At 39.1% G+C, this 14,705-nt stretch overlaps 1 protein-coding gene across 2 annotated transcripts in view; it reads left to right on the top strand.

Moving 5' to 3' along the window:
• CNTN3 (contactin 3) overlaps nucleotides 1-14,705 on the top strand; it is a 416,756-nt gene that overhangs the window by 397,467 nt on the left and 4,584 nt on the right. Inside the window, exons 20-21 of one of the 2 annotated variants that reach the window (XM_062200207.1) lie at nucleotides 4,015-4,201; nucleotides 4,623-4,700. In XM_062200207.1, the coding sequence (XP_062056191.1) occupies nucleotides 4,015-4,201; nucleotides 4,623-4,681 (246 nt within the window). In that variant the 3' untranslated portion in view covers nucleotides 4,682-4,700. Of the gene's footprint in view, nucleotides 1-4,014; nucleotides 4,202-4,622; nucleotides 4,701-14,705 lie in introns of those variants that run through there. The other variant, XM_062200206.1, reaches the window with a different exon arrangement.

Here is a 14,705-nt window from a genome sequence, read left to right as displayed (position 1 = left end):
ACCCAAGTTTAGACAGGATGGTGGTCCTGGTTGAGTTATGAAACACTCCCACCACCACCACCATACCTCTGTACCTCTGTTGTTGCCTCAGTTAGGGGAGTATTATTATTATTATTATTTTGTTTTTAATTTGAGGGACTCAGAGCTTTCCAAATGCTTTTAGTAACCAGCACTGGGCCAGAGCAGAAGCAAAAGCTGGGAACTCAAGACCTCCCACATGGGTCACAGGGACCCAATTACGTGAGCCTTTATTCCCTTTCTCCTAGGGTCTTGCTTAGTAGGAAGCTGGAGTCAAGCTCCAGGAGTTGAACCCAGGCACTCTTGTATGTGATGTAGGTATCTTAACTAGCATCTTAACCACAAAGCCAAATGTTTGCCATAGGTGATTATTATTAAAGCTCATATAGATGTGATTTTATTTTTACCCAATCTATGCTATATCTCAGACCACAGATTCTCAGACCACAGATTTTCAGGCTATTTATAACATTTATTAGAATTATTGATTGTGTTTCATGCTTAGTTAATAACTAGACAGTGGTTTCAAGTACAGTGAAAGTGGCTTATCATTTTTAAAAGGCAACTAAACCTACCAGTACCTACAACATTTAATAAAGGTGAATTTGCCATGTCTACAAGCTTTTAGTATCCATGAACAATTTGCTTGACTGTGCCTTTTAAAGACACCGTGTATTCATTTCATTCCTAATCATTTGGAGTCACATCCTCCGTTGAGATTCATCTAAAGACTAGCAATTCATTTCCAAAAGAGATGCACTGAAATACATATATGTAAACAATAATTTATATCGATTCAAGGGGGTCTGTAACTCCAGATATGCATATATATGGGAAATATTGATCTAGTACAATATTAATTCACTAATCCTTAATTATTTTTGAAAAACCTATGATTTCTATTATGCTCCTTATTAAAGTTTTTAGCTGAAACAATAATTGCACATATTTGCAGTATACAGTGTGATATTTGGATGCATGAACACATTGTATATAATGATCAAGGTATTTCACATATTATCACCTGAGACTTTTACCATTTCTGTGTAGTAAGAACATTAGAAATCCTCTCTTTTATCTATTCTTTTTTTTTTTTTTCAGTCATTAACCATGCTTTTTTTTTTTTTGGACAGGCAGAGTTAGACAGTGAGAGAGAGAGAGAAACAGAGAGAAAGGTCTTCCTTTTCCGTTGGTTCACCCCCCAAGTGGCCGCTATGGCCAGCGCATTGCGACCGGCAGATCCAAAGCCAGGAGCCAGGTGCTTCCTCCTGGTCTCCCATGGGGTGCAGGGCCCAAGGACCCGGGCCATCCTCCACTGCACTCCCGGGCCACAGCAGAGAGCTGGCCTGGAAGAAGAGCAACCAGGACAGAATCCAGCGCCCCAACCGGGACTAGAACCTGGGGTGCCAGTGCCGCAGGCAGAGGATTAACCTAGTGAGCCACAGTGCCAGCCAATTCTTGAAATGTACAAATGCAATATGGCTAACTAGAGTCACCCTATTGTGCAACGGAACACTAGAATTTATTCCTTTTTTCAAACTGTAATTCTGTACCCATTGACCAATCTCCCCTTGTTCCCTTCTGCTCCATCCCTTTCCCAACCTCCAGTAACCACCGTCTGCTCTTTACTTCGGTGCCATCAGCCTTTTTGGAGTCCACAGCTGAGTTGAGATGATGTCTGTCTGTGCTGGATTATTTCACTACATGTAATATCCCTCAGGCCCATCCATGTTGTTACAAATGATGGGATTTTATCCGGTTCTAGGATTGAGTAGTAATCCATTGTGTCTATATACCACATTTGATTTTATCCATTTATCTGTTGATGGGCACTTGGGTAGATTTCTTATCTTGCCACTGTGAATAGTGTTGACAGGGTTTTACAGCTGCTCATTAAAAACAAACAAAAAATTACATTCTCTGTCATTTGCTTAGGGTACTAAAAGCAGTTACACTATGCAGCCCATCAACATGTTTTGTTTGAACCCCACAGTGTCTTTTAAAACACTGAGCAAACCCTTATGGGAAATTTCACATTAAAAACAGAGTTCTGCTTTGTTTAGAGGCAAACATAAGCTCTGTAAACACCAAGTCTGCTACCCTCACAGTCACCAGCAAGCAGGGGCCTCTGTCCCCAAGGTCCTTTACTGTCCAGCTTGCCACATCCCAAGACTCTGACCACTGAAGGTCATTGCCATCTTCTTTGTGCTCAAACCACCATTTACTTCTATCCATCCTAAAAATGATTTCCTATTTTTATATTTTGCTATCAAGAGAAAAAACAAACAAACAAACAAACAAAAAACCAAACAAACAAACAAAACCCCGCCAGAACAAGAAGGCCACATATTGCAGGGAAGACAGGAGAAAGCCTATTTCTTTACAAAAGTAAAAAATATGCCTATGCTTTTAATAGGTACTCCGTCTGCTCTACATATTTCTGTTAACTGTTTTGCCCCTGCTTCAGATGATCAAATGATATTACCTGGTCTTATTCCCATACGAAGAATATGCTTTTCGTGAGCTATTTGCTTGTTTTGTAGCTGTTGACTTTGGTTTTGTTTTTGCTTTTGGACAACCAAGATTTTCTAGCGAAGCACAGTAGAGTGTTAATAGCATAAATTGGAGGTGGCTAAGAAACATGTATTTTTATATTTTCCTCTGTTAATCTTCTTTAAATATCATCAGTAACATTTTTTATTTTTATACAAATACTTTTTTATTTATTTTTTTATTTATTTATTTTTTTGACAGGCAGAGTGGACAGTGAGAGAGAGAGACAGAGAGAAAGGTCTTCCCTTGCTGTTGGTTCACCCTCCAATGGCCGCTGCGGCCGGCGCATCGCGCTGAACCGAAGGCAGGAGACGGGTGCTTCTCCTGGTCTCCCATGCGGGTGCAGGGCCCAAGAACTTGGGCCATCCTCCACTGCCTTCCCGGGCCACAGCAGAGAGCTGGCCTGGAAGAGGGGCAACCGGGACAGGATCGGTGCCCCGACCGGGACTAGAACCCGGTGTGCCGGCGCCGCAAGGCGGAGGATTAGCCTAGTGAGCCGCGGCGCTGGCCAATTTTTATACATGATTCTAAGATCATATTGCATAGTTCAGAATAATGAATACATATAATATTTAATATATATTAATACTTAAAGTCAACCCTTCTAATGGCCTTATTTTCCTCTACTCCTGCTCTGCAAACACAAATGGACTTGTTAGCATTTGACTGTCATTGTAGGACAGTCCAGTGGCCAGCTGCTAGCTTTTTGAAAGTTTCTTTTTACTCTATTTGGTTTTATTCTGTTTCACCTTAATTAATTTATTTTTCAAATTTGTATTTATTTGAGAGGCAGAGAGACACATGTTCATAATGGCCAGGACTGCACCCAAGCAAAAGTCTGGAGTTGGGAACAAAACCCGGGTCTCCCACATGTGGGTGGTGGTGGCAGGATCTTAATTACTTGAACCATCACGGGGGTCTCCCAAGATCCATATTAACAGGAAGCTACAGTCAGTACCTGGAGTGGGAAATCAAACCCAGGTACTCTAATGTAGGACACAGGCATGCTCACCAGTGTCAGACAAGCCACTCTTCCCAACCCTGATGATCTGTTCTCTGACAGTTCACTTCCTTCACAGTAGAGCCTATGAATGGCTGACAGCTTTCTGGAGTTGAGCTCAGGCTGAGCTGGTTAGGAGTTGAGAACTATGTTAGATACCAGGTTCCCCCTTCAGGCTCCCACTTACAAGCCTATAGCCTGGGCAAACTCAGCACTTACTCTTTTTGGAATTTGTGTCTGTTTTCAACTGGAGTCCCTTTCCCATGTTTCCACTGCTGTAACTCAAAGGCTAACACAGCATCTGGCACATAGTAGGTTCTCAGTAAATATTTATTGAATGACCAAGAAAAGAAAGCACAGCACCCAGTTTTAATGAAGGTCGCATAATGAAAACGGCAATGTTTCATTTAGTCTTTGCGCGTCTTGTGTCTTGTGTCTACCAGGTGCGGTACTGGAATAATGGAGAGGAAGAGGACTTGTCAAGCAAAGTGAAAGTGGCAGGAAATGAGACATCAGCCAGACTCCGAGGCCTGAAGAGCAACCTGGCCTATTACACAGCTGTCCGAGCTTACAACAGTGCAGGTGCTGGTCCCTTCAGCACCACCGTTAACGCAACCACCAAGAAAACACGTACGTACATTCCCCACTTTTTGAATGTCAACAAAAATAATTTGTATTAAAATTAATAAACTTCTTTATCATTTGAAATGGGCAACTCAAGTCATTAATCCCACTGGATGATACAAACCTAAATCCAAACTCTTGTAAATTCAGAGCCACACATAGCCTTGTCTTTCTGATATCCCCAAATCTTAATGTAGAGACTCCATGTGAAAATGAATGTACACCTTTTGGAAATTTTTAGTGTGAAGTGTTAAGTTGAATCTATCCACGTTTCTTGTAAAATGTGATAAGCTCCGTTGGGTTTACTTTCATGTATTTCTAGTTCCCCAAAGCTTGAGGATTTCTGATAAGCATGAATAAGTCAACTTTAATACTCAAGAATCATGAGTGATTTTTCTCTACTTTCTCTTCTTGCATTATTCAAAAGATGGCAATAAACACGCAGAGGTTATCATCAGAAGATGCTGGGCCCTGCGAACCTACTGATACTTTAGGAAATCTAGCCAGAATTGTCAGTGTTGGCCTCAGAGCTGAGTCCTGCTTAGCCATGAGTTCATCTACAGCTAACATGGTCTTCAAGAAAGTCAGCTGATGATTTTGTAGTGTCTCACAAATATTTCATTAAATGACTCTAAACCAGTATTCATGTAGTCATTGTGTTATCTTGCTGCTTTCTCACTGTGAGACTGTTTGAGTTGCTGCTGTCATTGTCATTCTAGCTAGTAGTGATTAAGATTGTTCTAGTTCCCAAACACTTTATGGTTTTTCCCATTGTATTTACACACACACACACACACAAACAATGATATTTTTACCTGAAGTGGTTTTTTTTTTTTTATTTTCAAAACGGATTAATTCAGTATATATTGACGTAGCTGGCTTTATGTAGGAATGAGGCAGTTATTATGGTTGGTTGCCAGTTTTTTAATGCATTTTTGCTTCTTTGTGTCATTTCAAACATCTTTTTACATTTTTGGCTAAAATTTCTAAAAACTCCAACAATATAAAATTGGATGTGATTGGCTATTATTAGACTTTGAAATAAATATACATAGTACTAGTACTTCAGATGCTAATTAACCAGTGCTAATTTGATCAGGGATGTTCAAATGTTTGTCTTTGCATTAATGGCCAGCATCTAGTATAATGTGCACTGACTAACAACTAGGATAATGAGCACAGCAGCACAAAAGTTTAGCAACAAAACATGTTAATCCCTTTCCTCACATCCATTTGTAAGCAGCCGGTGAATGTGACAATTTAACCTTATCCTTATTTAATTATTAGGAGAAATCTGACCTGATCATTATTTATAACACAGGGTCACTGATAGACCAAAGACCATATTGATTAGTAAATACATAAACTGAAAATATTCTGTACTTACAACATATTTCACCAAATATGTTTGACGTCCTCAGCAATACTTCTTAATTAATATGACTTAAATATGTATCATAGTCAACACACAGCATCTATGAAAAATTCTGATTACAGGCCGGCTCTGCGGCTCAGTAGGCTAATCCTCCGCCTTGCGGCGCTGGCACCCCCGGTTCTAGTCCCGGTTGGGGCGCTGGATTCTGTCCCGGTTGCCCCTCTTCCAGGCCAGCTCTCTGCTGTGGCCTGGGAGTGCAGTGGAGGATAGCCCAGGTCCTTGGGCCCTGCACCCCATGGGAGACCAGGAGAAGCACCTGGCTCCTGGCTTCGGATCAGAGTGATGCGCCAGCCGCAGCGCACCGGCCGAGGTGGCCATTGGAGGGTGAACCAATGGCAAAAGGAAGACCTTTCTCTCTCTCTCTCTCTCTCACTGTCCACTCTGCCTGTCAAAAAAAAAATCTGATTACAAAAATAACACAGGTTTATCTGGCTCTTATGATTCAATAATCGATGTAGTTTACTGACTAAGAAATTATGATTGTAAAAGACAGTGTGGCATCATGGTGGAATCAGGGAATAACAGTGAATTGGGAAGGGAAAAGAGACCAATTATAAATTAATATGAACATCTTGATAATGTACAATGAATGAAATTATTTTTTAAAAGCAAAACTTCTAATTTAGAGGTAGAATTTAAGAGATTTCAGAGGTAGGAGTTAGTACATAATGAAGATGATCATTATGGTATAAATGGCTTATACTTACCAAGCAATTTCTAGTCATGGTGCAAAGCACTTTCCATCTATTGATCCTAAATTCTCACAGAAAACACCACAACCTGGAAGCTATTAGCGTCCTCGCTTTAGAGGTGGGGAAGCTTAGGCACATGGCAATTTCTCAACTTGAGTGCAGTCACATAGTAACAGGACAGTCGTCCAAATCCAGACATCATCTTAGCCACTGTGTTATCCTCTCTCACAGCCATATAATTAGAATATTCATGGCTCATTTAACACCAGTATTATTGTGATTTTGCTCCATGCCTGGGAACTGAGTAAGGTAATCAAAGATCACCAGAACCCCTATGCTCATGGAGCTATCATCTGATAGGTATTCCAGCTGAATCAACCTCTTAGAACAGTGCGCTCCTATTGACACGGTTCGGCTGGAGCTTGTATGCTGATTTATTGGTGTTATTAGAAAATAGTTTCCTACACTGGGTGGGAAATGATTTTGATATTTAAAATCCCAATCATCCTAAAATCATTTATAAAGAACATGTGTTAACTTTTAAACTTATGTTACCAATTTTTCAAACATGTACCCAAACACGAGTACAACAGTCTTTAAAGCCATTTCTAGGGTGGCTCCTGATAGCTCTTACTGAATGTGGTTTAGCTTCAAATCCTATGGCAGAATTTTGGTAAGACTCCTGTAATTAGCACTATGAAGGGAGTTGGCTGTAGGCCTCAAACGTACAGTACTAACTACTAAGGCAGCATTCGTTTTACATGATTGCTCTGTCTTCTCTGGCGTCTCCATTGGATGGGGAAAAAGTCCTTTTGTGTCTTCTTCATTCTACCTTAGTGCCCAGCACAAACCCAGTACTTGCAAATGTTGAATGGATGGCTGAATGGGTGAAAGAAATCAAAAGACAGAGGCCTGCCTGAGTGCTACTGTTAATCAAATGTGCTTCCCCCAGATGCAAGGCACATTGTGGATTGGAAACACACACTGCTCTGGATAAACTGCCTGAAGTCTCCTGTGCTCGTCATCACGAAATTCTGTATCAAGACAGATATTAGATGATATTTCTGATTAATGTAAAATAACACAGGGATTCTCAAGTACTGTAGCTTCCATTAAACACTTAATTTTTGATATCCAAATACTTATGCTTTCTAAAAGCATTTTACATTAAACACTAATTAGCCACTTTAAGCAATCAAAGATGAGCTTCTGTCACTGCAACCCGAAGAGAGTTACTCTAAACCAGTGTCTTCCATCTAAAGGAGCAAATGAGGGAAATTTGCAGATGGCTGAACATGATGGAATTTGTTGGTTTCTAAAAGGAAACATATTGAGAGTTTTATGTTCAGAGTTTTCAAGAAAGAATTTCTAGGACAAATATTCTGCTTTGAATAATTGAAAAGTCAAGTGTTACCTCTGGCTTTTAGTATGAATAAATCCAGACACTCAAACAATGCCTTCAAGAATCATCTAATAAGGTATCAAAACTATTTTTCTAAAACTGAGTTATTGATTTCTCTTTCCACCCCATTGTAAACCTATCTCTTCTACAATATTCCCCATTTCAGTAAATTCAACTCCATTATTTCTGTTCTTCAGGACAAAAATCTCAGCATCACCCTAACTCTTCCCTTTCTCTCATACCCTACAATGTGGGCAGACGCTGACTTCTAAATATATCAAGAATCTACCACTTGTTACTGCCTTCATGCTGCCACTCCAGCACGAGCTACTTCCATCTCTCACTGTGTAGCCCGTTTCCACCAAAGTAATGCTGATGATGTCATTCCTATATGCGGAATCTTCTGGTCACTGTCCATCTAGTCCAGATAAATGCTACATCCTTAAAAAACCAACAAAGTATTTATTCTCCTGTTTCTACTCTCACTTCCTACTATTTTCTACCTTATCATTCCACTTCATTTCATGGCTTCTGCTTTGCTGTTGCCTCTGCCTAGAAGATTCTTTCTGCAGATACTCACCTGATACTCCACGCGTTTCAGCTCCCTGCATTACCTCAGTACCACCTGACCACCACGTTTAAAAATCCAAGGCCTCTCCTCCTGACAACCCCTCTCTCCTTCTCTGTGCTATACCCTTATGGATGTCTTGTGTGTGTTGATTGTATTGCTGTCACCCCACCCTGCAGGGACTGAGTGTCAGCTCCTTCAGGGAAGACACTTCTGCCTGGTTTGACCATTGTTCTGTATCCACTGTTTAAGCAATCATAGTTTGTGCCCAGTATTTGTTGAATGATGACTCTCTCTATCACCTGTCTGCACTGCTCCCTAGCTTCATTCTAAACGGACTCCTCCTCTGAGGTAACTGTTTTGCTGTAATACCTTAAGGGCTCTTTTCTGTCAATCAGGGGTCCCAAGAAATGTGAGCAGCTCCTTTCTGATTATTCCACTCAGAGCTATGTCAGCTTATTATTGACTCATTTCTAGTGAATGCCTGTTCCTGAGCCAATTCAAGTTGTTGGAAAGACTTGATTGATTTGTTCTGGATCACATGCCCAGACTCCCTAGAAACAAGGCTATCTTCTTTATGTCTTTGCTAATTATTGTATGTGGTATAGAATTGGGAAAATAGAGCAATACTAAAGGATACATTCGGCTTTGCATTTTGGTTTTTGCTTTCCCAAATGCAATGCTTAGCCATGTGAGTTAAGCCAAAAACACTTAAGGAAACCAATGCAGTGTGTCTTCAGGAAGTAGAAAGGAAATGTGAGTCAATGAGCACTGAAAGAATGAGTGAGTAGTTCAGAGATTTTTAATAAAATGAATATTCCTGCCTCCAATACACAATTTGGAATTTCTAAAGTCTTCCTGTGTACAATTGAATATGATAACCACCTAGTGTAAGTTATGGATCATGATCTATTTTAATATGAGGAATTGCAAATTTTGTATGTGATTCACCTTCTCATTTTTTGCCATTCTTTGGGCTTCTCAACTAATATGTACATAGCATCTTTTTAAAAAATTGACTTAGCAACTTTTAAATTAAAAAATAATCCTAATTCTAATTTTTTTCTCTTTTTTAAAAAATTTACTTTAATGAAAGATAAGAGATCTCAACCATTGATGCACTCTCCAGATGGCTTCGATGGCCAGGACTAAGCCTTGGGAACACAATCCACATCACCCACCTGGTTAACAGGAACCACTCACTTGGGCCATCAGTCCTGCCTCTTAGGGTCTGCATTAGTAGGAGCCAGAGCTGGGAATTGACCCTAGGCACTTTGATATGGGATTATGGGCATCATAAGAAGCACCTTAAACACTAGGCTCACTCTTAGAATCTAACTTTATGTCTGTGTAGTGGAGAAGCAGAGAATAAGTTTAACAATGCAATGAAAAAATAGGCCAACAGGCTGCTGCTCATACAAACCTCTGCACCTGCTTTGCCTTTGTGATAATAGTGTATTAAAGACCTGCAAGCCCCCACATCCAACTTTCTCTCAAAAGCACTGGGAAGGCTGGAAGAGAATTTCTCTGTAGGTGACTGAATGCTTCTCGTTGACTTTTCTGTGTATCACAGCCCACCTATGTGTGTAAATTACTTGTGTTTGTGTACGACAGACCACAAATCACACATACACCAATGGAATACACTGCTTAGTAGTGTGCATTCCTCAGATTTATGAATGATTCTTTTTTTCTGTCTTTGGTGTTCAGCAAAGTTATTTCTCATTGTACAGGCTCTGAAGAAAGATAAAATAATATGCAATTTTACCAGGATTCAAAGAGGAGATTCCAGCTAATATAGAATCATGCAAATCTGTGTGTAAATCTTATGAACTCGATTTAGTGACAGCTTTGGCACTCCCTGGAAAATCTGTCCCAGTTGCCTCTGAATACTCTAGCCAGTTGCCAGTGTCCTGTTTATAGTTTACAATCTCAGACGTTTTTATTACCGAAAGAAGAGGAAATTTTGGTTAAAGAAATTCCCAGAAAGCAAATAAAGACCTGCCCTGATACCCTAGGTGGGACCCCACAGCTCATCTTTAAATGAGTTTAAAAGATGTTTTTGTTTCATTTTAGAATAGTAAATCAATTTAATATGATCAAAAATTAGATCCATTTGTGAAAGTTTCAGTAATCCCAAAACAAATAGATATCATTGTTGGAGAAAAAGTGGCTTTTAGTTGTTTGACTTTTTGCACAATAACACAGCCTTAAGCAGCTTAATTGCACATGTTGGTGATTATCTCAAGTAAAGTCCAAGTGCAAAGTGTACCTTCCAACTCTTGGTGATAACATCCATTTACCATGTAAGTCATGTTATTACCATCAGATGGCCAAAACCAAAAGTTAAGAAACATACTGAGTTTTGTATAATTAATCACAGCAAGCATATGTTCTTAAAATTCCATATTTTGAAAGTAAATGCCAGTTTCACTCTCACCACTTTGAAGACATCACCAAATGAAAACTCCCAATTACAATGTTCTTTAACAACCTCTACATTTTATTACATAAAGGGAGAACATTCAATATAGGAAGTTTTGGAAAAAAGAAAATTATACAGCAGAAAATTAAACTCACTCATAGTCTTATCACTCAAAAATGGCATCATTGATATCATTTGTCTTTGCAGAATTGTGTTCTATGGGATGTTTCTAGTATCAGTGGAAGGGATACTATATATTTAGTTTCCTGTATATCATAACCATGTACACGTAATAGTCCAGCTCATTTATCCATTTTCCTATTGGTAGACATGTCTTACATTCCCACCTTCACACAATGATAGTAATATAACTGTAAGCACTGGTTTGGAGACAGATATCTGCAGAATAAATAAAATCTATAAAGCTGCTATTGATTCTGGATAACAAACACACAGAGGACTGAGATAAGTACATAAAGAACAATAATAATAAAAACATTTCAAGATCAAATTTTTTGTTACAAAACACAAAGCTATTCAAATAATTTTATAGCCTGTTAATTAGTGCTGTGCTATAAATATAGTGAGATGTCACCTCTCTGCTTGATTTAAATTAGTTTTCAGCAGCATTAGTTTTCCATTTTAGCATCCTATCATCAATAGAAATTGAAATAACAGAGGGAAAATCTGTAGGATATGAATGTTGACAAATGATTTCCAAAAAAAAAAAAAAATTCAAAATGTAGTCCACATATCAGATTAGGTATAATAAAACTTAGGACCAAAACTGATCTGGGTTGAACTTCCACATGAGATAGAATACAAAAAGTGAAGTTACAAGTCCTAGAACTATGCTGTCAACTGTCTCCTGCCCATTCCTACTTCAGCACTTATCTTCCTGCCTTTTCAGAAATTCCCTGTGTTGCTCCACAGCTCTTGGATTGCTGGCTAATAACTATGTCATTCAGATTAGGCTAGTTCAGGCCACAGTACCCCAAATCCCCAAACCTCAGTGGCATTGAAATGTTTCTTTTACATCCATATTTAATGGTCCACCATGAGTGAGAAGCAGATCTGACTCAGTCCACCTTCCCACCAGGACCCAGACTGAAGGAGCAGCCACTTTCTGGGATAGCTCTTCTCAGGGCAAAAAGGGAAAAGAAAAAGGTGAACCATTCTCCCTAGTGGTCCTTAAAGATGCCACTTCAAAACAGCCCATTTTCCTTTTCTTCATGCTCATTGGCTGAAGCAATCCTGTTGATGAAAGCTAATGTCTGGGAGATGTCAACGAAAGGGAGAAGTGTATCTTCCTGCAGGCAGAAACCATGGTCTCTGAAAGTTAGGCAAATAACCATCATCTTCCTATGTGCCAGCAGATTTAATGGGAGTTATTTGACTCCATATAATACCTCTCAATGGTTGTATATCTTAGCAAGGCTTCTTAATTATATTTTTAATTGCAGTGAAGTACACATAAAATTTACCATTTTAGCCATTTTTCATTGGACACTTCAGTGGGGCTAAGTATCTTCATATTGCTGTGCCATAGGTCTCCAGATCTCTTCTCAGCTTGCAGAAGGGAAACTGTCCCCATTAAACAGCTCCCCACTCCCCCTCCACCAGCCTCTGGCACCCCTGTTCTCCATTCTGCCTCTATGGATTTCACTACCATAGATACCTCATTGGTGGAATCATATAGTGCTTTTTGTGTGGGGTGTGTATGTGATTGGTTTATTTCACTTAGTATAATGTCCCCAAGGTTCAACCATGCATAGCATGTCCTTATTTCATTGTTTTTTAAGGTTGAATAATATTCTGTTAAATGCATATGTTATACTTTGTTTATCCATTCATCTTTTGGTGGACAATTTAAATTGGGTTGCTTCTGACTTTTGACTAATAATGCTGCAGTGAACATGAGTAAATGATGTTTTTGTCTTTTTTAAAACTCCAGGGTCCAGATAACCCATATACAGAGATGAGCATTAATGGCAAAGTAATGCTATGAGGATCTAGTAAATGGTTATATAAAGGCACATTCTGCAATGCCCAACATGTTACAGATGTTTGATCAGCATTACCTGACAGTAATAGAATTTTGAACATGCAAAATAGTTTAGAATTCTCCAGATGATGTTATTCTTACCTGTGATTAAAAAAAGGATTATTTTTAAGGTTGCTCACAAACATGTTTAAATCTTTTTAAAGGAAGCATTAGCTTATTTTATTTTATTTTCAGCTATTTGCAAAGAATTTAATTAAAAAGAGCAATGAGAAAGAAATTCCTACACTCGATAGACAAGGCAGGCATTTCAGTAAAGGACAGACAGCCCAGCCTGTAGTCAGACTAGATTTCACTGGACATGTGTATGGGCCCCTCCATTTCTTCTCCCCTCCTCCCTCTTCTGGGAAAGTGTGGGTGGGGGAGTTTTGAATGTGGACTTCCCCTAAACAACCCCCTCCTCATCAAGTTTCTTATCTATTGCAGAAGTAAATAGTCCAGTCGGCCAGCTGTGTTGGTGAATTCATTTTGATAAAGGACAAACAAGGACACCTTGGGCTAAAGGGGACAGATAAGAGGCTAGGTCCTGCTTTCTAAGACTTGTTTCCTCCTTCCACTACAGATATTGTCTTTCAAATAAATTAAAAAAAAATTTTTTTACCTCTTATATACATAAGCTAGTATCTACCTAGGGACCCTAGCTGCATTTATGTTAGAAGGCATCAAAAATGTTGCTGTTAAGTCAAGCTCATTATTGGGTGAATCATATTGTTTAGTATGAGGTTAATGTAGACATTTACATTTTTAAAAAATTAAGTCAACTCTATAAATAGCAAAAATGACAAAAGCAGTACATGACAAAAGCATTATATGACTCTCTGATGCTGAAAAACGTTGATAATCAGGATTCAAAAAGAGCAGTCAGACCCAGGACAAGCTTTTTTATTTTTCATTCCCTTTCAATTTTCCTGTTTTTTGTCTTTCTGTCATTTCAAAAAGTATTCATTTCTGGCTAAACTCACTCCACTTATCTGTCTGGGGACTCAGACAAGGTAAACCCCAACGTCAGTCACTTCTTCTGCAAGGCAGGTATTGGCATAGGTGATTCAACCATAATTACTCAAGCTCTCTAAAACCTCCAAACGCATACCTTTTGGTAAGACAGACCATTGTAAATGAGTTGCCTAAGCAGCATCAAATCAAACCTGTGCCAGGCTACGGGAAATGACACTCTGGGGAGATGTTCTGACAGCTCTACCTTCCTGTCTTGTGGATTGAGCCACCAGAATTGGTTATTAGTATTTCAACCTTAAGCAACTGCCATTTATATTTGTTATCAAATCGTTGCAGCTTGGACAATCTTAGCTGACCTAGTTTATTATTAATATCATACTACAAAATTTTAGAGACAACATAGAATAATTTTGAAGAGAAGACAGTGAGCAAGAGAACCCCCAGAGAATATAGTCTTGTGTGGTGTCATCAGTTACACAAATGTAACCAAGAGCTCTTCTGAGCTGTGAGTCCAGTTGTATTTCCTTTATGGAATGAGCCAATAATTCACAGAAATTTCCCTGGATAACAGTTCATTTATATCACTTCCTCATTACAAATCCCGTTAAGCCAATCACCATCTGTGGTTAAATGCACAAGGACATCATATTTCAGTACTTTTCTGGGCAATTGTGATTTCTATTGGTTAGTAACTAATATTACGCTTGCTGTTTGCGGATGACAAGAAACTGAATTCCCAGTGTCCTACCTGAATTGGCACTGAGTAATGCCCGAGATGACTCCCCACTCCCCAGCGTGGTTGACAGTCCAGTGTTCCCAAGAGAAAGATAAACTAGGAATCCATGTGTATAAGCCTTAGAGAGTTTCATTAATTCACTAATGGAATTCTCATTAACTTTTTAGTGTGTTGCCTTATTTTTCTCAAAAACGGATTTAAACTTGGAAAATGAAGACTTTAAAATATGGACCCTC

The sequence above is a fragment of the Lepus europaeus genome, chromosome 9, assembly GCF_033115175.1.
Source record: "Lepus europaeus isolate LE1 chromosome 9, mLepTim1.pri, whole genome shotgun sequence".
Taxonomy (NCBI): domain Eukaryota; kingdom Metazoa; phylum Chordata; class Mammalia; order Lagomorpha; family Leporidae; genus Lepus; species Lepus europaeus.
Note: the sequence above shows the minus strand (reverse complement) of the source record. Positions and strands in the feature narration are given on the sequence as shown.